At 43.0% G+C, this 27,053-nt stretch overlaps 2 protein-coding genes across 3 annotated transcripts; both read right to left on the bottom strand.

Moving 5' to 3' along the window:
- Positions 1-798: 798 nt before the first annotated feature.
- On the bottom strand, positions 799-26,076 carry LOC140582807 (SLAM family member 9-like). 2 transcript variants are annotated; one of them, XM_072707184.1, is made up of 7 exons: positions 25,864-26,076; positions 24,624-24,950; positions 24,382-24,417; positions 23,946-24,206; positions 10,737-10,865; positions 1,771-1,853; positions 799-1,271 (listed from the first exon to the last, which is right to left on the bottom strand). In XM_072707184.1, exons 1-7 carry the CDS (start codon positions 26,027-26,029, stop codon positions 1,140-1,142), a joined length of 1,134 nt encoding a protein of 377 aa, XP_072563285.1. In that variant the 5' UTR covers positions 26,030-26,076; the 3' UTR covers positions 799-1,139. The 2 variants fall into 2 exon arrangements, with proteins under 2 accessions (XP_072563285.1, XP_072563284.1); XM_072707183.1 differs by lacking the exons at positions 799-1,271; positions 1,771-1,853 and adding exons at positions 9,479-9,920; positions 10,414-10,496 and having other exon boundaries at positions 25,864-26,064.
- LOC111844768 (T-lymphocyte surface antigen Ly-9-like) lies at positions 11,620-13,961 on the bottom strand (the record flags this gene model as incomplete). The annotated part of the gene is made up of 4 exons (XM_072707773.1): positions 11,620-11,625; positions 12,858-13,228; positions 13,403-13,438; positions 13,634-13,961. Coding segments are annotated over 4 exons (741 nt in total), but the record flags the coding sequence as incomplete, so codon positions are not given.
- Positions 26,077-27,053: the final 977 nt, after the last annotated feature.

Here is a 27,053-nt window from a genome sequence, read left to right as displayed (position 1 = left end):
CACATTGCTGCCCTCTGAGTCAGCATGTCATCCACCATACAATCAGGACCCATAGGCGAGACCTGTGATCTTTACTTGAGGTCAGTCAATGGGGGGGGGGGGGGGTGGGGGGTGGTGTCTGGGCACAACATCAACTAGTGTGCTAACGTTCACGGAGCCTGCACCTTCATGTGTGCCGCAGCTCTCCGTAATGGAAAAGCAACATGTGTATCTGTGTCAGCGGCGGGACCATGAGCTCGACCCCCCTGACCTCAGACAGAAAAACACAACATGCTGGAGAAACCACGCGTAAGAAAGCCGAGCAGAGAGCGCACACTGAAAATTAGGTCATTGGGGAGGGGGTCAGATGTACATGAACACGGACCCCATATACACACGTGTAGGACGCTTAACACACAGGTCCATGCGGCGTGTGACAGGCTACATGTCTGCCGGGGCTGTGACCCTCCTTCAGAGCTGCTCCCCGTTTATAGCCTCAGGATTGTAACCGACTGACTCGGGGGAATAAGACCTGGTTTAGGTTTGGCAGCATCAGACTCCAGCATTAATGATGGATTTACATGGTCCTGCATTATTCTGCAGTTACAGGCTACAGGGTGTAAAACAGAGATTATTCACCAGGACACTGAACACCTGTATAACAGCGGCAGTCTGCTGTGTGTCGGTTCAGCTGCTATTTTCGTAAAAGAAAGTTCTGGATGAAAAGTCACAAAAGAAACTAGGGTAAGAAATATGGTATGAACATCATCAATATTCGAATAAACCTTTTGATTTTATTAAAAGCCCAGTAAATAATGATACTTTTAATCTATGGAGAGCTGTTTTATTTGGCTGATATTGCCCAGCCATCTGATTCACAGTGAAATGGGGATTGTATAAATGTTTATGCAACAATAAATGTGGTCAGCATTACTGTACTGCCCCCTAGTGTCAGGGAGATCTGAGCAATTATCCCCGGTGCACAGGCTCAGCAGTTACCACTGTGTGGACACCTCCCCCCCCCCCAGCTGGATCTGCTGGATGCTGATGCATGATGGGTGCATGTGCTGAAATGTTCATACATGAGCACATGTACATCCAGTAGCACTGACTCTGGGGGTCACTGGCCAGTGGGGACACATGAACTTTAGAGCCATCGATTAGCAGATGTCTCTGTGGTGTTTTCCCTCCGTGTACGTGATGGTGGTGAGCAGGGAGTCCCGCGTCTCACTCGGGGTCTGTCCCCCTCTGTCCCCATCTCTGGCAGCCGCTGCTCTCGTACATTCTGAATGCTGGAGAGGAGAGCCGAGAGATTCAGGGAAAATGCCACATGATCAGTAACAATGATGTAGGGAAACTTCATCTAGACCAAAAATCTGTGGATCAATATTTATTCAAATATAAATCTCTGTCATATTTAGCCATTTTCTCTTTAACCATCACCTTTGAGTGACATTCATATAATAAAGTGAGAATTTCATCATTCATTCAGCAGTAAAATATTAACTTCACCTCTTACACAAATTTTATCAAAATCAATAAATAGTTCATTACAAGTTTTGAGAACCTCATACAACTGAGCTTGAATACGAGCAGCAAATTGCTCAGATTAAACACAGATGAGATTTAATGCAGCCATTAAGAAGAAAGCCCGTAATTTCTGGATGTAGCCAAATGCACAGGTAACCGGGACAATTCCCCAGAGCCCCCAGGCCACAATGCACCGTGACACTGTGTCAGACTCATAAGGGGGTGGGACAGCATGGTCTTCACTGAAGTTCACGCACAGACCTGCTTAAGGAGGGATCTGGGGTTTACAGGAGCTGGGATGTAGACACCAACACTCAGCGTGGAATTAGGAGGACCTTCAGAAGCTGTGGAGAACATGCCCACACACACACACATACACATCATTTTAATGTGATGTAGCAGCCTGCACTACATATTCTGTTTAATTCAGGTATCACTCTACTTCTATGCAGTACATATATCTATCTAATACATATATGTGAAATTTAGCTCACACTAACCTAAACCACTCAATTAGTGTTTGAATGAGATAATAAAGACCAAATAGTGATCAAACACAGTGTTAATGCTGAACATTCTTACCTTTAATTTCCCTGGATATTTTGGTGTTATATATAAGACAAATTAATCCAACCATTAGCATCACAGCTGTAGGGATCAACACTGCAGGTATAATGTACATCCTTGGCGTCAGTGAAGAACCTGAATAAACAAAAAGATTCACTCAGTTTGTCTGTAAAAACTTCAGTCAGAGAAGGTTCCGGAATGGACCTGGATTAGATAACAGGAGAGCAAACTAGCTGTATCATTTAAATCCAGTACAATTTCTGTTCGCAATTGGGCAGGTACAGACCACCTATTCTTTGTCTTGTCTTTATTTACCTTTGTGTTTTATGTACTTAGTGTAGTGCAGTGGCTTGGTGGTTTGCACCTTATCTACACCAAACTGCATGTTTGCTTGCTCTCCCTCTGTCTGGGACCCTGTCACTGTGACCATGTAGTAAATGGGTGCAAACAGAAGATGCCATCTGTATATTTTTGAGCTACTAGCTGAATAAATAAATATGAATGCAGTGAAAGAATAAGTGCTGTCATAAATGGAGAAGTCGGTACAGACACGCTAAATACTGTTTTGTTACTTTGGTCTCTTATTGTTTGCATTCTGTGAAGATACATCTGCAGTAAGTTATTGGAGAGGAGAAGCTGTGTTAGTGTCCAGCAGCAGCAGCAGACCATGAGGGACCCTCTGCTCTGAGACCTACCCAGCTCAGCACACAGCTGTTTGATGTTCCCCTCTGCAGCCTCTTCGCTGACTGGGTTGGTGGCCACACAGCTGTAGGCAGGACTGTCCTCCCAGACCTCCAGGGAGAGAGACAGGCTGGTGCTGAGGTCAGGGCTGCTGGTTTGATTCAGTCTCTCGGTCCCTCTGTACCAGGACAGGGTGACGTCTCTCCCGTTCTCCACAAAACACAGAACCCAGCAGCTCCCACTGGCTGATAATTGGACTGATGTGGGACTGGATGCTGGAAATGTGAGGAGGAGAGAGAGATGCGTCACATGGGTAGTGCATTGTCATGCTCAATGTAATCAATGTGAAAGTGAATCACAAAGACGCCTCAAAGGAGCCCCGTCATATGATCAGATCTCTCAGACGGGAAGAGCAGATCAGGTGTAGATCAGTATCAGACAGACGGTCACCTTGTAAGGATGTTATGTGTGGCCTGTTCACTGGATCTGTGGGTAAACAGGAGAGCAGATTATCTACAGACCTGTTGAGAGAGCAGGCTTATGGCAATAAGAAGAATGGGTCAGAACCAGAACGAGACTGGAAGGAATAAAGATACTGGAGTGAACAGGAAGTTTAACCTTTATAAGACTGGAATGGGAAAGCCATATAAAAATGTAATGAAGTATCAAACTGATAATTCAGTAACACTTACAGTATATTTCTAGATTAAATTTTCTCTTCAGTACTTGTCCATTTATGATCTGTAGCTGGTAAATCCCAGCGTCACTGGTGCTGATGTTTGTGATGCTGAGAGATCCAGTCTGTGGGTCCAGCTGCAGCCGCTCTCTGAATCTCTCACTCATGTTGGTTTCAATCCTCCCATAAACTGATTTAGCTATTGTTGTGGAAGTATTAAATGCCCACAATATAATGGAAGCAGTATCTATAAAGGAATCAGTAACACCAATATGTAGAGTCACTTTGTTCCCCAGTCTCTCTGTGATGGCCACTGTCTTCCCTTCCTGACCCAGCAGCCCTGAAATCACACAGGTGACACATGACACTCGTATAATCTCACCTTTTCTGTTATACAGTAATACAGTCACTCAGTAGGTGCTGCTACAATGTGATCAGTTAAGCTTATTTTTCGATGCAGAGCTGATCAATGAGGGCTATTCAAGTAAAAGTAATAAACACAGTAGTTTAAAAACATTTCACTCTGCTGTTTTCAAGGGGTCTGTGTACTATAACAGCAGAAAAGAATTCCCAAAATTCAGTTACAGCTTTTGGTTTTGGTGACACAAGATTTTCTGTGACCCAATTTGGCAACCCCTATGAAAAATTTCTGAGGGCACCACTGACTGGATATTGTACTTAGTATAATGACAATAAAGTATTATAATATCTTATGTGTTAACTAGTATCTACTAGTGTTGAGTTTTTACAAAAAAAAAGGTTGTTAAGTAAAATGAGTTATTATGACAGATTTATTTTATTTCTATTACAATGATCTGAAGGATGACATTTAAAAAAGATTTTCAATGGCCCAGTCTAGCAATCCCCGTGAAAAATTTCGCCACTGACTGCAATTTGGTTATTATTGTTTAAAAACATATTTTACATGCAAGATTTGAATAAAAAGAAAAGGATACAACACCCATATCTTACATTATCTTCAGTAATGAATTCTTGAAAAGAGTTTTTATTTCACATATATTTACGCCATTTCATCGATCAACCGTTTATCTAAATCTGAGATATGATGGAATTCGTTTTGGGAAATCTGAAGCACAGCAAACCCAGTAATACAACACAAAGGAATCGGTTATATGCGGAAACTCGTGCTCCTCGTGTTCAACATTAAAGTGCATTTTTGATCGTTTTTCCAACGTTTGAAACAAATGTTGAATGCGTACTTAATATCGAAAGATTATATTTAAAATATTTTTGTAAAATAAGTGTTTTCACCTTAAACACGATCGCTTCTGACCATTTTCTCCACTCCTTATCAGACTTTTCCAGGTTGTTATGTAGGACGCATGTTACGAAAACTTACCTGAGATCATTAGAAGTACAAGCAGATATCCAGCCTCAAACTTTGTGCTGCATTTCAAAGGCATGATATGCATTATACTGTAAGTGTTTACCAGTCGAAAACAGTTAATTCTCCTCCGTCTTTGGCATTTTCCCCCCATATGAGTGTATAGTATGACTCGTGCTCCACCCATGTAGAGAAGCACATCCCTTATAGTAACATGTTCATATCATCATCGGCGAGTCAACGATGAAACGGCCCACCAGACATGCCTTTTTTCCAAGTAATCAAGTGAAAAACAGCAAAGATGTAACCTGTTACTGCGGCACCGTCATAGATTCTGAAACTATACAAATTCTTACTATTTCAGTATGAGGGCGTCAAGATTGTAGGTTTGGTTTCTACATTGTTTGGGACAGTGTTGGGGCCATTCAGGAATGCATTGATCAACTCCAGTCCAAATCAGGAAATGGAACTGGAGTTGGAACTTAAATCTCCCTGAAATTCAAATTCAACTCCAATTCTGTTCCCTGTAGTTTTTTTCCAATCCCAGCTCCAGTTCCATTTCCTGATTTGGACTGGAATTGATCAATGCATTCCGGAATGGCCCCAACCCTGGACCAAATCAGTCTCGAACCCCCGTCCCTCTAAACACACACTGTACTCCCACAATATGTTGGTACGGACACACGTCCCTATCGTCCATATCCAAATCTAAATCCTTTCCGAAAATGAGTGCATGGAAAATGCACTTAAAAGGAGAAAACTGAACCCCAGGTTTTTTTTATTTTTAAAAAATAATTATTTATTTATTGCATGATGTTAGTTTCAGTAATTCGTGCCTCGCGATGTTTGGTGCTTTACAGATGTACACAAAGCAATACACGAGCATTCCACCACACAGTGTCATGGCGGGGTTTTCGGGAGGAATAATCCAATTTCCCAAAAATGAACTACTAAATATATTTCCAAGTCACGCTTTTTTCGCATTTGAAAAGAAAAGAAACGGCGACACATATTCAATCTCCGAACCCCCTCCTGCACCACCGGCCTACTAGTTTGACCGGTCCGGTTTTTCTATACCGTATGCCGGTCCGCGGTAGGAAGCTCCCATTGTGTGAGTTCGGGAATACGTTGCGAGATGATAAACTAACACTGGATAAATTAAGATGTTCAGATTGCCAGTCAGTTGGAATCGGCCGCACGCGATGCTATTGCGGTGAAGTGCCTGTGCGGGAGATACATTCTCTGCCACGCTCTACAAGCGCAGGTACTCATATGAAATCTGCAACAGATGTGGTTCTGATAAGCATCTGGCAAATTCTACGCAATGCCCCGCGCTAAACAAAATATGCAAATTGTGCAAAAAGACTGGGCACTTTGCTAGAGTGTGCCGCTCGAGCCAGACACTAGAAATGAAAGAGATTGTTATTCCTGAATCGACTGTTCTTCTAACCGATGCTGCCTCTGCTGAAAAAAAAATCCTGTGCACTGTCGGCATTGGCACACATGCATTAAAGACTATGTCACATAAGATCACAAGAAAGGCACATAATTGAATGCAGAAATATTATTTGTTTTCTCTGTTAAAAAATACTGTTCAATTGCTATCCCTGTTTAGAGTAGTAGTTCATGTTGTGTCTTGAATTATTTTTAAGTTATTGCTATTACTATGTCATGTCAGTAGATGGCGGTAGGAGAATGTGGAAAAGAAAAAACAGGGTTGTTGCAATGCCATAGAGCCCTATTATTCAAATCACGGTCCTCGAGGTCCGAGCACTGCTTGTTTTCCAGCCTTTCTTTACCCGTGAGCCAGGTGTGAAGCCTCTGACCAATCAGAATCAGTAATTATTAAGCTATAACTACCTGGAAGAACTGAAAACAAGGCCTGGATTTGGAATTGACGTCCAGATTTGATGAACCCTGCCATAGAGAGTGAATGCATCTGGTCAGGGATTAAAAATGAAGAAGTTGTGTGAACTTTAAGCCGGCGTCCTGTGCCTGCTTTTCTCCACGTCACCTTGTACAATACAACATATATTTTTTTACTATGTAATTTCAAATCACAATTAGATTTTTAAAAAATTCATTGGAGTATAGCAAGAGAACTTTGCAATTCCTGTGTAAAAATGAGAGGGGTTACAACCACAACAAAAACGATAGATAGATTTTGATAATCTGTCCAAGAACCAAAGTACTTTCATGCATTTTAATGAAAGTGTCTAAATATTGTTTGCCGGTGAAGTATTTTTCAACCCTTTAACAATCATCGCCAGAGTCCATCCATCAATCACAATCCGCTTATCCGGGGTTCGGGTCGTGGGGGTAGCAGCTTCAGGAGAGACACCCAGACCTCCCTCTCCCCAGCCACCTCTACCAGCTCCTCGGGGGGGATGCTGAGGTGTTCCCAGGCTAGCTGAGAGATATAATCCCTACAGCGAGTCCTGGGTCTGCCCCGGGGACATGCACGGAAAACCTCTCCGGGTAGCCGCCCAGGAGACATCCGCACCAGGTGTCCAAACCACCTCAACTGGCTCCCTTCGACGTGGAGAAGCAGCGGTTCTACTCTGAGACTCTCTCGGATATCTGAACTTCACACCTTATCTCTAAGGGAGAGCCCAGACACCCTGCGGAGAAACCTCATTTCGGCCGCCTGTATCCGCAATCTCATTCTTTCGGTCATTACCTATAGCTCATGACCATAGGTGAGGGTAGGGATGAAGATGGACCAATAGATCATCGCCGGAGTATTCAAGCAAAAAACACCAATCAGAAACACCTGATACAGTAGTATGCAAAAGTTATATTTGTGCCGACTGGAGATAATGTGTCAAAGCACATGTAATTATGTTAAGAGAAACACCACAGGTATAAGTAACGTTACTGACCATTTGCATTATTTTGCATTCTATGGTGCCAAAAATAGTATGCACTTCACCATCTCACCTGGATCACCAATAATTTCAAACGTCTTGGTCTATGCCTGATTTTTTACATTTTTGTCCCTGTATCAAACACACTTTAATGATATCGGTGAGATGTGCAAGTGAAAAATACATGTATGTAAAATTAAAGCTTGTAGGTAAGAATGTGCATTAAATAGCCTAGATTAGGGTGTCAAACTCCAGTCCTGGAGGGCCGGAGCCCTGTGTAGCTTAGTTCTTTCCCTGTTCCACAACAAATGATTCAGCTGAAGAGCTGTGTGGTAATTAGCACAAGGAGTTGAATCAGGTGTGTTAAATGAGGGTGAACCAAAAACTGTGCAGGGCTCCAGCCCCCCAGGACTGGAGTTTGACACCCCTGGCCTAGATAATGGATGTTATTGGAAACCTATAATAATAGTGTTTATGTAGTTTTACATTAAAGTTTCATTTGAACTCTGTCCCTGGCTGCTTTACTCCTTTTACTTCGCTTGTTCCATGTCAGCCATATAATTCACTATATCAGACAAAACAATTAATCTCTTCACTGAAATTTCTTCAATTTTAATTTGTGTCTATGATTAAAAGCCCAAATATTATAATATCAACCCACACAATACCATTATAGACTGAAACCTTTGCCCTTGAATAAAAAAGTGTTAGTCTAGGAATATCAGCACCGAAAGACCTTTTTAACATGTACATCTGTACCATGTTGTTGTGGTATAAAAATTAATGTCTACATGGGATTTTTAAATATGTAGTTTTATGCCACCTAAACAGTTATATTTTACCATGTCTAGAGGGTGAAAATGCCATGTGGAGACCTATTCTGTGTCACGGTTCATATCCAGACAGTACTTGGGAACTATTTGGTCGGAACAAAAGTTTTGTTTGTTCTATGGAACTCTCTCTAGCGGAGCCTGCGGCAGTTGGGGATGACGTCACACTTCCGCCCTCTGAGTCAGCATGTTGCCCACCATGCAATCAGGACCAAAAAGCGGGAGCATCTGTGAGTGACCTGTGACCTTTACATGAGGGCAGTCAGTGTGGAGGATCGTGGCCCAGGGTAGCTGGGTGGGGGGGGTGCTGGGAGACTGATGTCTGGGTGCAGCTTGACCTAGTGTGCTAATGTGCACAGAGCCTGAGAGTCTGCACCTTCACATGCAGGTGCAGCAGCTCTCCGTGATGGAAAGGTGACGTGTGAGTCTGTGTCAGCAGCGTGACCATGAGCTCGACCCCCCCACCCACCACCACCACAGCGAGAAACACACAACGTGTCTCAGAAACCACACGTAGGCGAGCAAAGCAGATGGGGGGCCGAAGACAGCGCACACTGAAAATGAGGCCATTCTGGGGGAGGGGGGGGGGTCCAATGTACATGAACACGGACCCCATACACACGCTGGTGAATGTAACACGCCTGACACACAGGTCCATGCGGCGTGTGACAGGCTACATGTCTGCCGGGGCTGTGACCCTCCTTCAGAGCTGCTCCCCGTTTATAGCCTCAGGATTGTAGCCGACTGACTCGGGGAAATAAGACCTGGTTTAGGTTTGGGTGTAAAACAGAGAGATTGTTCACCAGGACGCTGAACACCTGTATAACAGCGGCAGTCTTCTGTGTGTCGGTCCAGCTACTATTTTGGTAAAAGAAAGTTCTGGATGAAAAGTCACAAAAGAAACTAGGTTAAGAAATAAGTTATGAACAACATCAATATTTAAATAAACCTTTTGTTTTTTTATTAAAAGCCCAGTAAGTAACAATACTTTTAATCTATGGAGAGCTGTTTTATTTGCCTGATATTCCCCAGCCATCCTGATTCACAGTAAAATGGGGATTGTATAAATGTTTATGCAACAATAAATGTGGTCAGCATTACTGTACTGCCCCCTAGTGTCAGGGAGATCTGAGCAATTATCCCGGGTGCACAGTGGATACCACTCTGTGGACACCTCCCCCCCAACTGGATGATGGGTGCCAGTGCTGAAATGTTCATACATGAGCACATGTACATCCAGTAGCACTGACTTTCCTGCAGTGTCCTCTGGGGGTCACTGGCCAGTGGGGACACATGAACTTAAGAGCCATCGATTAGCAGATGTCTCTGTGGTGTTTTCCCTCCGTGTACGTGATGGTGGTGAGCAGGGAGTCCCGCGTCTCACTCGGGGTCTGTCCCCCTCTGTCCCCATCTCTGGCAGCCGCTGCTCTCATACATCCTGAATGCTGGAGAGGAGAGCCGAGAGATTCAGGGAAAATGCCACATGATCAGTAATAATGATGCAGGGAAACGTCATCTAGACCGACAATCCGTGGATCAGCATTTATTCAAATATAAATCTCTGTCATATTTAGCCATTTTCTCTTTAACCAACACCTTTGAGTGACATTCATATAATAAAGTGAGAATTTCATCATTCATTCAGCAATAAAATATTGATAACTTCGCCTCTTACACAAATTTCACCAAAATCAATAAATAGTTTAGTACAATTTTTGAGAACCTCATTCAGGTAAGCTAGAATTTAACCAGAAAATTGCTAAGATTAAACATAGATGAGGTTTTATGCAGCCATTAAGAGGAAAGCATTATTTTTGGCTGTGGCCAAAGGCATCCAGGACAATTCCCCAGAGCCCCAGCCCAGAATGTACAGTGGTAATGGGTCAAGCTCATGACGGGGTGGGACAGCATGGTCTACACTGAAGTTCATGCACAGACCTGCTTCAGGGGGCATCTGGGGTTTACAGGAGCTGTGATGTAGACACCAACACTCAGCGTGGAATTAGGAGGACCTTCAGAAGCTGTGGAGAACATGCCCACACACACACACACACATCATTTTAATGTGATGTAGCAGCCTGCACTACATATTCTGTTTAATTCAGGTATCACTCTACTTCTATGCAGTGCATATATCTGCCTAATACATATATGTGAAATTTAGCTCACACTCCTCAACCTAAACCACTCAATTAATGTTTGAGTGAGATAATAAAGATCAAATAGTGATAGATCACAGTGTTAATGTTGAACATTCTTACCTTTAATTTCCCTGAATTTTTTGGTGTTATATGTACAACAAATAAATCCAATCATTAGCATCACAGCTGTAGGGATCAACACTGCAGGTATAGCAGGTATAATGTACATACTTGGCATCAGTGAAGATCCTGACCAAACAAAGAGATTCACTCAGTTTGTCTGTAAGAACTTCAGCAGGGCTTGTCCTTTGAAAAATGCAGGCGCACACAAATTTGTGCACCTAAAAAGTGCTAGGTGCACAATTTTTTTTGTGCACCCTAAAAGTGCTAGGTGCACAATTTTACCTTTTTTGTGCGCCTAAAATGTGGTTGGACTTTGGTGCAATGGGTCAAAATGTACTTGTATTTGTACATATTTCTGTTTTTTGTAGTCCTAGTGTTAGTTGAGAATTTTGTCCTAGTTTTAATGCTTTAACATATTTTGTAGAAACCCATTTAAAGTGAATCACTTTTTATTGGTGAATAAAATTAGCAATTCAGAATTCAGTCTTTTTTGCATCAATACTTTGGAGATTGTCCTCAATTTGCAAAACACTTGCTGCAGAAGGCTCAGAGAGGAAGAGCACCATAATATTAAGATTATATGGGCCAAAACTTAGATATGGCATCCAATAATTTGTATGAGCCAAATTCTGTTTCTCCACTGAAATTGCATTTGTTAGCCAGTGTCTTCTCTGAAAACTTCATTCTTGGATGAAGAACACATCAGCAGTCAATCCCAGCAGCAGCCAATCCTTAACATGTATACAGCTAATACTAACTAGTTATGAAGATGCCATCTCTTAAGTGCTTGAGTAGTTTTGAGTAGGTTGCCTTCCAGGATAGAATCTGCAACTAGACCACAGGGTGAGTAATGACAGTAGCCAAGGATATTGCTGTTGGACTAGGACTAGGAGTGGGGATAGCTCAATATTAAGAGTTGGACAATAGGGTTGGGTCGATAGACGATGCCATCGTCCATCGCCGATGGCAGATAGACATCACGATGCTGAGCCGACATCGCGATCCTCCACCCCACCCCCGCCGCAGCAGCAACCAGCTCACGAAAAACACACACTTAATCACACTATATAGCCAAATTAAATGCATGCTTTCAATTTCCGCATCTTTACTTATTTTATTATTATTATTATTATTATTATTATTATGAGGAAATAACAAGGAAGTTGTTAGCGATCACAATACAAATTACAGTGAACTCCAAACGAATTACACGAACTAGTTCGTTTACATTAATAAATGAGGCATACAGAAACAGCAGAAAAAAAATCAAAATAATTTTAATTAAATTAGATCAAATAAACTACACCAAATGTGCCTTTTTCATGGTTTTACCATAACGAACAGAACGTCTGCGCATCTTTTGAGCGGATAACTTGACCGCAAATCCTACACACCACTTCAGACGTATCTCGTGGCTGTCCTGTTTCATTCGGTCTAAAGCCAAAGTATTGCCAGAAAGGTGAATTTGCACCTTTTTTACCAACCGTTTGTCGACGCCATTATAACGACACAGATCACTGTGCCTATTCATGCCAGAGTCCCGCGGAAAAAGTGATTGACAGGTGGTAATTTGTGTGTAACTTATCTTTATTTATTTATGGTTTGGTTATGGGTAAAACAAAGACCATGCGGGTCAGGTAGTGGAAACGGTAGGCTACAATTAATTAATTCGTTCCCCAAAAACGTTGCATTCTGACACGGATGACCCTTGCTATCCATGCTTTTTTTCGACGCCATTGTTGTCATGAATAATTCCGTGGAGCGTCGATTGGTCACGTGACAAATTATGAGGCGCGTACAATTTAATTCTTTTTTATTGATAGGCGCGCATTTCTTTGCGCAGCTCTTCACCATTTTAGGCGCGTGATGGCGTGCACGCGCAATTGCGCACCTTAAAGGACAAGCCCTGCTTCAGCCAATCAGAGAAGGTTCTGGAATGGACCTGGACTAGATAACAGAAGAGCGAACTAACTATGTCATGTAAATCCAGTACAATCAATCTCTGATCCTGTTGGAAAGGTACAGACCACCTGTTCTCTTGCCTTTATTTAACTTTGTGTTTTATGTACTTAGTGTACACACTACATACAGTACTCTGTTTTTACTTTGGTCTCTTACTGTTTGCATTCTGTGAAGATACATCTGCAGTAAGTTATTGGAGAGGAGAAGCTGTGTTAGTGTCCAGCAGCAGCAGCAGACCATGAGGGACCCTCTGCTCTGAGACCTACCCAGCTCCGCACACAGCTGTTTGATGTTCCCCTCTGCAGCCTCTTCGCTGACTGGGTTGGTGGCCACACAGCTGTAGGCAGGACTGTCCTCCCAGACCTCCAGGGGGAGAGACAGGCTGGTGCTGAGGTCAGGGCTGCTGGTTTGGTTCAGTCTCTCGGTCCCTCTGTACCAGGACAGGGTGACGTCTCTCCCGTTCTCCACATAACACAGAACCCAGCACCTCCCACTGGCTGAAGGTCGGACTGATGAGCGACTGGATGCTGGATATGTGAGGAGTAGAGAGAGACGCATCACATGGGCAGTGTAGTGTCATAGTAAATGTAATAAATGTGAAAGTCAATCACAAAGACGCCTTAAAGGACCCCATCATGTGATCAGATCTCTCAGACATGAAGAGTAGATCAGGTGTAGATCAGTATCAGTTAGATGGTCACCTTGTAAGGATGTTATGTGCAGCCTGTTCACTGGATCTGTGGGTAGACAGGAGAGCAGATTATCTACAGACCTGCTGAGAGAGCAGGCTTATGGCAATAAGAAGAATGGGTCAGAACCAGAACGAGACTGGAAGGAATGAGTGAAGAGGAAGTTTAACCTTTATAAGACTGGAATGGAAAGTCATATAAAAATGTAATGAAGTATTAAACTGATAATTCAGTAACACTTACAGTATATTTCTAGATTAAATTCTTTCTTCAGTACTTGTCCATTTATGATCTGTAACTGGTAAATCCCAGCGTCACTGGTGCTGATGTTTGTGATGCTGAGAGACCCAGTCTGTGGGTCCAGCTGCAGCCGCTCCCTGAATCTCTCACTGATGTTGGTTTCAATCCTTCCATAACCTGATTTAGCTATTGTTGTGGAAGTATTACATGTCCACACTATAATGGAGGCAGTAGCTATAAAGGAGCCAGTAAAATCACTATGCAGACTAACACTGTTCCCCAGTCTCTCTGTGATGGCCACTGTCTTCCCTTCCTGGCCCAGCAGCCCTGAAATCACACAGGTGACACGTTACACTCGTATAATCTCACCTTTTCTGTTATACAGTAATACAGTCACTCAGCAGATGCTGCTACAGTGTGATCAGTTCAGCTTATTTTTCGATGCAGGGCTGATCAACAAGGGACAAAAGTAATAAACGCATTAATTTTAAAACATTTCACTCTGCTGTTTTCAAGGGGTCTGTATACTGTAACAGCAGAAAAGAATTCCCAAAATTCAGTTACTGCTTTTGGTTTTGGTGACACAAGATTTTCTGTGGCCCAATTTGGCAAGCCCTATGAAAAAATTCTGAGGGCACCACTGACTGGATATTGTACTTATAATGACAATAAAGTATTATAATATCTTATGTGTTATGTGTCTACTAGTGTTCGGTTTTTACAAAAAAAAAAAAGGTTATTATGTAAAATGAGTTATTATGACAGATTTCTTTCATTTATTACAATGATCTGAAGGATGAAATTTTAAAAAGATTTTCAATGGCCCAGTCTGGCAATCCTCGTGAAAAATTTCGCCACTGACTGGAAATTGGTCATTATTGTCTGAATACATATTTTACATGCAAGATTTGAATAAAGAATACAACCTCCATATCTTTCATTATCTTCAGTAATGAATTCTTGAAAAGAGTTTTTATTTCACATATATTTACGCCATTTCATCGGTTTACCGTTTAGCAAAATCGGAGATATGATGGAATTCGTTTTGGGAAATCTGAAGCACAGCAAACCCAGTAATACAATACAAAGGAAACGGTTATCTGCGGAAACTCGTGCTCCTCGTGTTCAACATTAAAGTGCATTTTTGATGTGCATCGTTTTTCCAACGTTTGATATAAATGTTGAATGCGTACTTAATATTAAAAAAGTATATTTTTATTCTTTTTTATAAAATAAGTGTTTTCACCTTAAACACGATCGCTTCTGACCATTTTCTCCACTCCTTATCAGACTTTTCCAGGTTGTTATGTAGGACTCATGTTAAGAAAACTTACCTGAGATCATTAGAAGTACAAGCAGATATCCAGCCTCAAACTTTGTGCTGCATTTCAAAGGCATGATGCATTATACTGTAAGTGTTTACCAGTTGAAAACGCAGTTAATTCTCCTCCATCTTTGGCATTTTTGTTTTCCCATATGAGTGTATGTGCGCCGCTATAGTGTGACTCGTGCTCCACCCATGTAGAGAAGCACATCCCTTAGTAACATGTTCATGTCATCATCGGCGAGTCAACGATGAAACGGCCCATCAGACGTGCCTTTTTTCAAGCAATCAAGTGAAAAACAGCAAAGGGTTAACCAGGGTTCGAATTACGGGGGAGCTAAGGGGAGCTTGGCTCCCCTGAAAAGGAGCTGGGCTCCCCTGAAAGCCTACTTTGAGACATTTAGGGGGAGCTCTAAAACACTTTCCATTTTTTGTGTCGCATATAGATTTTGATTTTCTGTACATTAAGGTTCCTGAAATAAATGATGATATTAAAAATGTGTCAATGTTGTGTGTTTATTCGCTCATTACATTACTATTTCCGAACACTATTTTCCGCTGTCTCCTGCTGTGACCATCCATGCGTGGCAGCGCTGCACTGAAATTACCGTATTTTTCGGACCATAAGACGCACTTTTTTTCCCCCAGAAGTGGGGGGAAAAAGTCCCTGCGTCTTATGGTCCGAATATTGCTCTGCTCACGTGCTTTAACCTTCTGGGTTCGAGTGCATTGTACAGCGTACATTTCGCGTCTATTTCAGTTTATATCTCACTGAAATCTTAATGTAGAATAATGAAAAAACGCTGGCTTCTGTCTTTTTAAAATTACGTTAAATAAAAAAAAAAATAAAAAAAATAAAATCATGTCACCTTACTTTGTTTTACCTGCATCGGGGGCGTGTAGTACCGCTGTCACCCGAAGATCGCTATTCACATTCTAAATAGCCGCATTAGCGCGTATTCAAATCGCATTCGCATGGTAATTTGCTGAACAACGCAGCGGTGAAACGCGATCCAGATACATCCCCATCAGCGCCATAAAAGGGGGGAGGGATGTGGCCAGGTAAGGATGGTTGACATAAAATATTTTATGACACTATTTGGTTCAGAATTTTTTTTTTCTTCATTTCCCTCCTCTAAAACTAGGTGCGTCTTATGGTCCGAAAATTACGGTACTACGTTTACGTCACCACTTGAACTTCTCACTGAGTTGGTATTTGAATGTTAGCTTAACTTCAAGTTCAAAACATACTTTATTCGTTTTTTGGAACACTCTGTGGATACTAATGAGAATGTCAAAAAGAAAGCAGCCAAACCTCAGTCAATTTGGATTTACAAAACAAACGAAGAGGAGTGATGACAGTGCACCAGCTACAACTAGCTTGCCGGTGTTATCGCCGCTGCCGCCGCTAAAAGTTGCTGCTAGTGACAGCACCAGCACCGAGGATAGCGAGACTTTGGCGCCAGAAACCACCGCTGCGACCTGCAGCGGACCAGGCGATCATGCAACACCTTTCAACTGGACAACAAAGCAATGGAGTGAGTGGAGAATCAGGAATACATGGCTCTACTCCAAAAATCAGAAGTTAAGATGTACAGTATGCATGGAGGCAAAAAGCCTAGGCCTAAGCGCGGTTGATTCAGAACCGTGGACAGAGCTGTTTGCCCTAACACTGACAACACTGACTGACGCTTGCGTTTTGAAGTAAACGGTTTACTAAGTAAACAATAGGTTTACTGTAAACCTATTGTTTTAAATGCCCGAACATGCACCAAAAGCGTTAAAGTCAGTCAGGGAGGATCGGTAAATACGGCTCCCCCGAAAGCCACTTTGTAATTCGAACCCTGGGGTTAACCCTAGCTGTTACTGCGGCACCGTCATAGATTCTGAATCTATACAAATTCTTACCATTTCACTATGAGGGCGTCAAGATTGTATGTTTGGTTTCTACATTGTTTGGGACCAAATCAGTCTCGAACCCCCGTCTCTCTAAACACGCACTGTGCTCCCACAGTGTTGGCACCGACACACGTCCCTACCGTCCATACCCAAGTCCTTTCCGAAAATGATTGCATGGAAAATGCACTTAAAACCTAGTGCAAGGAGAAAACTGAACCACATGTTTTGTTTTAAAAAAAAAAAAAAAAAATATTACATGATGTTAGTTTCAGTTCCGTGCCTTGCGATGTTTGGTGCTTTACAGATGTACACAGAGCAATACACGAGCATTCCACCGCGCCATGTCATGGCGGGGATTTTCGGGAGGAATAATCCAATTTCCCAAAAATGAACTACTAAATATATTTCCAAGTCACGTTTTTTTCGCATTTGAAAAGAAATACAAACGGCGACACATATTTAATCTCCGAACCCGGTCCAGTACCGGTCTACTAGTTTGACCGGTCCGGTTTTTCTATAACGTATACCGGTCCGCGGTAGAAAGCTCCCATTGTGTGAGTTCGGGAATATGTTGCGAGATGATAAACTAACACTGGATAAATTAAGCTACTCAGATTGCCAGTCAGTTGGAATCGGCCGCACGCGATGCTATTGCGCTCTCACGCGGTGAAATACCTGTGCGGGAGATGCACTCTCTGCCACGGAGGTAACGTATACGCTCCACAAGCGCAGGTACTCATAAGAAATCTGCACGTACTCGCAAATGCTACAGATGTGGTTCTGATAAGCATCTGGCAAATTCTACGCAATGCCCCGCGCTAAACAAAATATGCAAATTGCGCAAAAAGATTGGGCACTTTGCTAGAGTGTGCCGCTCGAGCCAGACACCAGAAATGAAAGAGATTGTTATTCCTGAATCGACTGTTCTTCTAACCGATGCTGCCTCTGCTGAAAAAAAAAATCCTGTGCACTGTTGGCATTGGCACACATGCATGAAAGACTATGTCACATATAAGATCACAAGAAAGGCACATAATTGAATGCAGAAATATTATTTGTTTTCACTGTTAAAAAATACTGTTCAATTGCTATCCCTGTTTAGAGTAGTAGTTCATGTTGTGTCTTGAATTATTTTTAAGTTATTGCTATTACTATGTCATGTCAGTAGATGGCGGTAGGAGAATGTGAAAAAGAAAAAACAGGGTTGTTGCAATGCCATAGAGCCCTATTATTCAAATCACGGTCCTCGAGGTCCGAGCACTGCTTGTTTTACAGCCTTCCTTTACCTGTGAGCCAGGTGTGAAGCCTCTGACCAATCAGAGTCAGTAATTATTAAGCTAACTACCTGGAAGAACTGAAAACAAGGCCTGGATTTGGAATTGAGGTCCAGATTTGAAGAACCCTGCCATAGAGAGTGAATGCATCTGGTCAAGGATTAAAAATGAAGAATTTTTAAATTTAAGCTGGCGTCCTGTGCCTGCTTTTCTCCACGTCACCTTGTACAATACAACATATATTTTTTTACTATGTAATTTCAAATGACAATTCGATTTTTAAAAAAATCATTGGAGTATAGCAAGAGAACTTAGCAATTCTCATAAAAATGAGAGGGGTTACAACCACAACAAAAACGATAGATAGATTTTGATAATCTGTCCAAGAACCAAAGTACTTTCATGCATTTTAATGAAAGTGTCTAAATATTGTTTGCTGGTGAAGTATTTTTCAACCCTTTAACAATCCGCCAGAGTCCATCCATCCATTACAATCCACTTATCTGGGGCTCGGGTTGCGGGGGCAGCGGCTTCAGGAGACACCCAGACTTCCCTCTCCCCAGCCACCTCTACCAGCTCCTTGGGGAGGACACCGAGGCGTTCCCAGGCCAGCCGAGAGATATAATCCCTCCAGCGAGTCCTGGGTCTGCCCCGGGGCCTCCTCCCTGTAGGACATGCACGGAAAACCTCTCCGGGTAGCCGCCCAGGAGGCATCCGCACCAGATGTCCAAACCACCTCAACTGGCTCCTTTCGACGTGAAGAAGCAGCGGTTCTACTCTGAGGCTCTCCCGGATATCCGAACTTCTCACCCTATCCCTAAGGGAGAGCCCGGACACCCTGCGGAGAAACCTCATTTCGGCCACCTGTATTCACAATCTCATTCTTTCGGTCATTACCTATAGCTCATGACCATAGGTGAGGGTAGGGATGAAGATGGACCAATAGATCATCGCCGGAGTATTCAAGCAAAAAACACCAATCAGAAACACCTGATACAGTAGCATGCAAAAGTTTGGGCACCCCTCGATAAATAACATATTTTGGTCATTTTTTTATGGAAAAGATGTAAACACAGTCTCTGTAGGAAATGGAAAAAATGCACAATATTTTCAACAAACATTGATGCATAGTTACTTTTTATGTCATAAATTGAACAAAGATAAAAAATAAAAACATTATTATGGCACTCTGCAAAAATTTGGGCACCCTAAGAGTTCCAAAGTCTCAGATTCATTTTACAAGGTTTCAGACCTTAATCAACTCATTAGATCTGATACTGGGCCTTAAATGAAGGGAAACATGGAATAAGTGCAGCACCTCCAAGCTGCACCTGTCTAAGAGAGGAACACCATTCATCCCGTCCCATGGAGCCCTTCCCCAAGGCCGGGGGCACCCTGGACGGAATGTCGGCCCCTAGAGGGTTCACATGTCACACGTCACCTGACCGTATGTTCATACCGCGGGCGGAGAAAGCATCAGCAATTGCTCTGGCAACCCTGCCCGCGATGCTAACTAACGCTGTGGATGCTGTCTGGCGTAGGCCAAGTAGGCGGGAACAAGGTTGCTCACAATGCGAGGTTCCGCAAAGAAAACAAATCTGTAGCTTATATTTCTGCCAACTGCCAACTGGAGATAATGTGTCAAAGCACATGTAATTCTGTTAAGAGAAACACCACTGGTATAAGTAACGTTACTGACCATTTGCATTATTTTGCATTCTATGGTGCCAAAAATAGTATGCACTTCACCATCTCACCTGGATCACCAATAATTTCAAACGTCTTGGTCTATGCCTGATTTTTTACATTTTTGTCCCTGTATCAAACACACTTTAATGATATCGGTGAGATGTGCAAGTGAAAAATACATGTATGTAAAATTAAAGCATGTAGGTAAGAATGTGCATTAAATAGCCTAGATTAGGGTGTCAAACTCCAGTCCTGGAGGGCCGGAGCCCTGTGTAGCTTAGTTCTTTCCCTGTTCCACAACAAATGATTCAGCTGAAGAGCTGTGTGGTAATTAGCACAAGGAGTTGAATCAGGTGTGTTAAATGAGGGTGAACCAAAAACTGTGCAGGGCTCTGGCCCCCCAGGACTGGAGTTTGACACCCCTGGCCTAGATAATGGATGTTATTGGAAACCTATAATAATAGTGTTTATGTAGTTTTACATTAAAGTTTCATTTGAACTCTGTCCCTGCCTACTTTACTCCTTTTACTTTGCTTGTTCCATGTCAGCCATATAATTCACTGTATCAGACAAAACAATTAATCTCTTCACTGAAATTTCTTCAATTTTATTTTCAGTGTCTATGATTAAAAGCCCAAATATTATAATATCAACCCACACAATACCATTATAGACTGAAACCTTTGCCCTTGAATAAAAAAGTGTTAGTCTAGGAATATCAGCACCGAAAGACCTTTTTAACATGTACATCTGTACCATGTTGTTGTGGTATAAAAATTAATGTCTACATGGGATTTTTAAATATGTAGTTTTATGCCACCTAAACAGTTATATTTTACCATGTCTAGAGGGTGAAAATGCCATGTGGAGACCTATTCTGTGTCACGGTTCATATCCAGACAGTACTTGGGAACTATTTGGTCGGAACAAAAGTTTTGTTTGTTCTATGGAACTCTCTCTAGCGGAGCCTGCGGCAGTTGGGGATGACGTCACACTTCCGGCCTCTGAGTCAGCATGTTGCCCACCATGCAATCAGGACCAAAAAGCGGGAGCGTCTGTGAGTGACCTGTGACCTTTACATGAGGGCAGTCAGTGTGGAGGGTCGTGGCCCAGGGTAGCTGGGTGGGGGGGGGGTGCTGGGAGACTGATGTCTGGGTGCAGCTTGACCTAGTGTGCTAATGTGCACAGAGCCTGAGAGTCTGCACCTTCACATGCAGGTGCAGCAGCTCTCCGTGATGGAAAGGTGACGTGTGAGTCTGTGTCAGCAGCGTGACCATGAGCTCGACCCCCCCCCCCACCACCACCACCACAGCGAGAAACACACAACGTGTCTCAGAAACCACACGTAGGCGAGCAAAGCAGGTGGGGGGCCGAAGACAGCGCACACTGAAAATGAGGCCATTCTGGGGGATGGGGGTCCAATGTACATGAATACGGACCCTATACACACGCTGGTGAATGTAACACGCCTGACACACAGGTCCATGCGGCGTGTGACAGGCTACATGTCTGCCGGGGCTGTGACCCTCCTTCAGAGCTGCTCCCCGTTTATAGCCTCAGGATTGTAGCCGACTGACTCGGGGAAATAAGACCTGGTTTAGGTTTGGGATCTGAAATGTGGCAGCATCAGACTCCAGCATTAATGATGGATTTACATGGTCCTGCATTAATCTGCAGTTACAGGCTACAGGGTGTAAAATACAGAGATTGTTCACCAGGACACTGAATACCTGTATAACAGCGGCAGTCTGCTGTGTGTCGGTCCAGCTGATATTTTGGTAAAAGAAAATTCTGGATGAAAAGTCACATAATAAACTAGAATAAGAAATAAGTTATGAACAACATCAATATTCGAATAAACCTTTTGATTTTATTAAAAGCCCAGTAAATAATGATACTTTTAATCTATGGAGAGCTGTTTTATTTGGCTGATATTCCCCAGCCATCTGATTCACAAGTGAAATGGGGATTGTATAAATGTTTATGCAACAATAAATGTGGTCAGCATTACTGTACTGCCCCCTAGTGTCAGGGAGATCTGAGCAATTATCCCCGGTGCACAGTGGATACCACTCTGTGGACACCTCCCCCCCGACTGGATGATGGGTGCCTGTGCTGAAATGTTCATACATGAGCACATGTACATCCAGTAGCACTGACTTTCCTGCAGTGTCCTCTGGGGGTCACTGGCCAGTGGGGACACATGAACTTAAGAGTCATCGATTAGCAGACGTCTCTGTGGTGTTTTCCCTCCGTGTACGTGATGGTGGTCTGCAGGGAGTCCCGTGTCCGGCTCGGGGTCTGTCCCCCGCTGTCCCCATCTCTGGCAGCCGCTGCTCTCGTACATCCTGAATGCTGGAGAGGAGAGCCGAGAGATTCAGGGAAAATGCCACATGATCAGTAACAATGATGTAGGAAAACTTCATCTAGACCGACAATCCGTGGATCAGCATTTATTCAAATATAAATCTCTGTCATATTTAGCCATTTTCTCTTTAAATATCACCTTTGAGTGACATTCATATAAAATGTGAGAATTTCATCATACATTCAACAGTGAAATAGATATTTCAACTTCACCCCCTACACAAATTTCACCAAAATCAATAAATAGTTTAGTACAAGTTTTGAGAACCTCATTCAACTGAGCTACAATTTCAGCAGCATATTGCTAAGATTAAACACAGATGAGGTTTTATGCAGCCATTAAGAGGAAAGCGGTAATTTCTGGATGCAGCCAAATGCACAGGTAACCGGGACAATTCCCCAGAGCCCCCAGGCTACAATGCACTGTGACACTGGGTCAGGCTCATGGGGGGGTGGGACAGCATGGTCTTCACTGAAGTTCATGCACAGACCTGCTTAAGGAGGGATCTGGGGTTTACAGGAGCTGGGATGTAGACATCAACACTCAGCGTGGAATTAGGAGGACCTTCAGAAGCTGTGGAGAACATGCCCACACATACACATTATTTTAATGTGATGTAGGACCTGTCATGCCCAGAGGGGTGGGGCAAGGCAGCTGCAACCCATAGACGACTCATCGCTCCGCTACTTAAAGCGGAACTTATGACTGACCCACTGCAAAGTACTGCTGCCACGTATTTCAGCCATACTAAACATTCTTTTGTCCTGTGCCTGTCTCACCTGTCCTGCCTCCCTCACCCCGATCTCTGGACCTGTCCTCGTCGTGCCTCCCATCTCGTCGTCGCCCCATCTCATCCCTGCTCGTAGGACTGACTTCACCGGCATCCTAACCCTGGCACCCGACCCGACCATTCTCTTTGACCTCACCTTGGCTTTTGGTGTACCCGATTTCCATATTAAACTCCCGTTCTCCCGCATTCCGGGGTTCGCCTCTTACTTGTCAGTCTGTTCTAACAGCACCCTGCACTACATTTTCTGTTTAATTCAGCTATTTCCCTACTTCTACGCAGTACAAATACATGTATGTGAAATTTAGCTCACACTCCTCAACCTAAACCACTCAATTAGTGTTTGAGTGAGATAATAAAAGACCAAATAGTGATAGATCACAGTGTTAATGCTGAACATTCTTACCTTTAACTTCCTTGCATTTCAGGGTTTTATATATAGATTCACTCAGTTTGTCTGTAAGAACTTCAGTCAGAGACGGTTCTGGAATGGACCTGGATTAGATAACAGGGGTGCAAACTAGCTGTGTCATTTAAATCCAGTACAATCTCTGGGCAGGTACAGACCACCTATTCTTTGTCTTGTCTTTATTTACCTTTGTGTTTTATGTACTTAGTGTAGCGCAGTGGCTTGGTGGTTTGCACCTTATCTACACCAAACTCTGCATGTTTGCTTGCTCTCCCTCTGTCTGGGACCCTGTCACTGTGACCATGCAGTAAATGGGTGCAAACAGAAGATGCCATCTGTACATTTTTGAGCTACTAGCTCAATAAATAAATATGAATGCAGTGAAAGAATAAGTGCTGTCATAAATGGAGAAGTCGGTGCAGACATGCTATACACTGTATTGTTACTTTGGTCTCTTATTGTTTGCATTCTGTGACGATCTGCAGTAAGTTATTGGAGAGGAGAAGCTGTGTTAGTGTCCAGCAGCAGCAGCAGACCATGAGGGACCCTCTGCTCTGAGACCTACCCAGCTCAGCACACAGCTGTTTGATGTTCCCCTCTGCAGCCTCTTCGCTGACTGGGTTGGTGGCCACACAGCTGTAGACAGGACTGTCCTCCCAGACCTCCAGGGAGAGAGACAGGCTGGTGCTGAGGTCAGGGCTGCTGGTTTGATTCAGTCTCTCGGTCCCTCTGTACCAGGACAGGGTGACGTCTCTCCCGTTCTCCACAGAACACAGAACCCAGCACCTCCCACTGGCTGATAATTGGACTGATGAGGGACTGGATGCTGGAGATGTGAGGAGGAGAGAGAGATGCGTCAAATGGGCAGTGTAGTGTCATGCTAAATGTAATAAATATGAAAGTGAATCATAGAGACGCCTCAATGGAGCCCCGTCATGTGATCAGATCTCTCAGACGGGAAGAGCAGATCACGTGTAGATCAGTATCAGACAGATGGTCACCTTGTAAGGATGTTATGTGCGGCCTGTTCACTGGATCTGTGGGTAAACAGGAGGGCAGATTATGTACAGACCTGGTGAGAGAGCAGGATTATGGCAATAAGAAGAATGGGTCAGAACCATAACGAGACTGGAAGGAATAAAGATAACAGAGTGAACAGGAAGTTTAACCTTTATAAGACTGGAATGGGGAATACATATAAAAGTGTAATGAAGTATTACACTGATAATTTCATATCACTTACTGTATATGTTTAAATCAAATTCTTTTTTCAGTATGTGGTCCTTTATGATGTGTAACTGGTAAATCCCAGTGTCACTGGTGCTGATGTTTGTGATGCTGAGAGATCCAGTCTTTGGGTCCAGCTGCAGCCGCTCTCTGAATCTTTCACTCATGTTGATTTCAATCCTCCCATTAACTGATTTAGCTATTGTTGGGGGTGGACTAGAAGTTCCAAATGTCCACACTATTACAGAGTCATTCTGTAGTCCAGTAATACTAGTATGTAGAGTCACTTTGCTACCCAGTCTCTCTGTGATGGCCACTGTCTTCCCTTCCTGACCCAGCAGCCCTGAAATCACACAGGTGACACTTTACACTCATATAATGTTATGTTTTTACAGTCTTTTATTCGGTTATTGTGAGATATCTGGCAGTCGTTACCATCGTCTCACCTCTAAACTTGTGCTTAAAAACTGGTAACCTACTAGATTTACTGGTACAGTGGTCCCTGAGGTTCACGAGCGCTGTGGCCTACGAACAATTTGGTTCGCTACCAAAAATTTCGTGGAAAACAATGCATTGGTTCTCGTACAAAATTTGGTCAACGACCAGATTACTTTTTTTTATACTAGCGTAGCACCGGCGGGAAGTGAAGGCACCACTGTACTTCATAGGCTGTGTGATTATCTCTTGAGTGCGATTTTAAACCTATACCTTTAATTCATTTATAGATTAAGGAATTACCGAACCTGAAAAACGTTTTATTACTCGTTCAAATTTGACCAAAAACTACAAACCCTAACACATTTCACACTCTTGAATAATACTTGTTTTACGTGCGGTTTCACATATATTTGTTTAGTTCATTAGTTAGTTCAATGTACTTCGATAAAATCACTGATAAATATGAGATTGGGATGGAATTAATTCAGAATGACAAAGGAGAACTCGAAACAATAAAAACATCTTAATGGTTATATGCAGAACGAGTGCATAAAAAATGTAATATTTATCCAAGGAGCGAAACCTTCTTGGCTTTCTTCTGTTCAACATTAAAATGTTTTTTCTAGGATTTAAAACAAATTTTGAATACATACGTATTTTTAAAACTAAAGCAGCAGATGATACAAAAGACGAATTTACATTCGGTAAAACAGCACCATTGCTTTCAGTGTAAACAGTAATTGACTATAGTAATTCACCAGCAGCCGCAGATCAGGCTTTTCCAGGCTGTTATGTGGGATGTACGTGAGGAAACTTACCTGGGATCATTAGGAGTTTAAGCAGGTATCCCGCTTCAGACTTACTGCTGCATTTCAAAGACATGATCCATTGAACAGTGAATATTTGACAGTAAGTTTTAACCAGCCAGGACGCACAGCTGATTTTGCGCATTTTCTTATTCTTTCTTGCGAAGTGCCGCTGCATGACTGCCCCGCTCTTCCTATTAAAACGCTTACTGCATCAAACGCGGTTTCGCAACTAAATATCTGCGAATTCCTTTCTATAGCAACGACCCAGCACTGCAGTCACTGTAATCAACAGAGCTGTGCAGAGTTTAAATTTATGCAAATGGAAACTAATGGAAAGTAATGGTGGAATGATCGGTGGAATGGTTCCAGACCGCCAGAATGAGCCCCCTGGACCCAGAGCCACAGTGCTCACTTCCTGTCATGGCTACAGGACACTGCTGAACCTGCCTGACCCAGAACGTTGTCAGTCTGTTCATGGAGCCCCCCATGTACAGGGCTGTGTAGCAGTTACCTGACAGAGAGGGTGCAGGTGTGGGAACATGCACAGCGATCGTGCTCTCACACACGCGGTCAGCTTTCAGTGAGGGAGGGGCCGTATGTCTGGGTCAGTGGTGAGACCGTGAGCTTGATAGCAGCATGACAGAGAAACAATGCATGTGCTGTCAGAGCAGAGAAGTTAAGATGCTGAAGGAGGCTTTATCATAAGAAAGATCTCACTCTAGATATCATGGCGATCTGGGCTGCAGAAAAGACATCATTCAGCACAGGAGATACAGAATTACCTTAGTACAGTATAGTCTCACGTCACTTTCGGTCACAGAAATACCAAACAAAGGAAGTGAGAGCCTTATATTCGAGACTGTTCTGGTGTTTCTGAACAAAGGGTCCAAAGTATAGAGGAGGAGGTCCAACCTGGAGCCAAAAGGTACAACTTTAAAAAGCATTAAACCAACAACATCGAGCTCTACTCTACCCTTTTGACAGAGTTCTCATAGTGTGACAACTTAACAACTGAAAATGACGTCCCTTCCTGTATGTGGTCATGGTCATGTGACGAAAAAGTCTGCAGAACATTTTAGGACGAGTGAGCATCCACAGTGGTCCTTTGCAATATTCATTTTATCAGTACAGGAACGTGCCATATAAACAGGCATCAGCATGGATAAGCACTGCCTGGGAATGGCTGTGTTAAGGCTCAC

This window comes from Paramormyrops kingsleyae, chromosome 25 (genome assembly GCF_048594095.1).
Source record: "Paramormyrops kingsleyae isolate MSU_618 chromosome 25, PKINGS_0.4, whole genome shotgun sequence".
NCBI lineage: Eukaryota > Metazoa > Chordata > Actinopteri > Osteoglossiformes > Mormyridae > Paramormyrops > Paramormyrops kingsleyae.
Note: the sequence above shows the minus strand (reverse complement) of the source record. Positions and strands in the feature narration are given on the sequence as shown.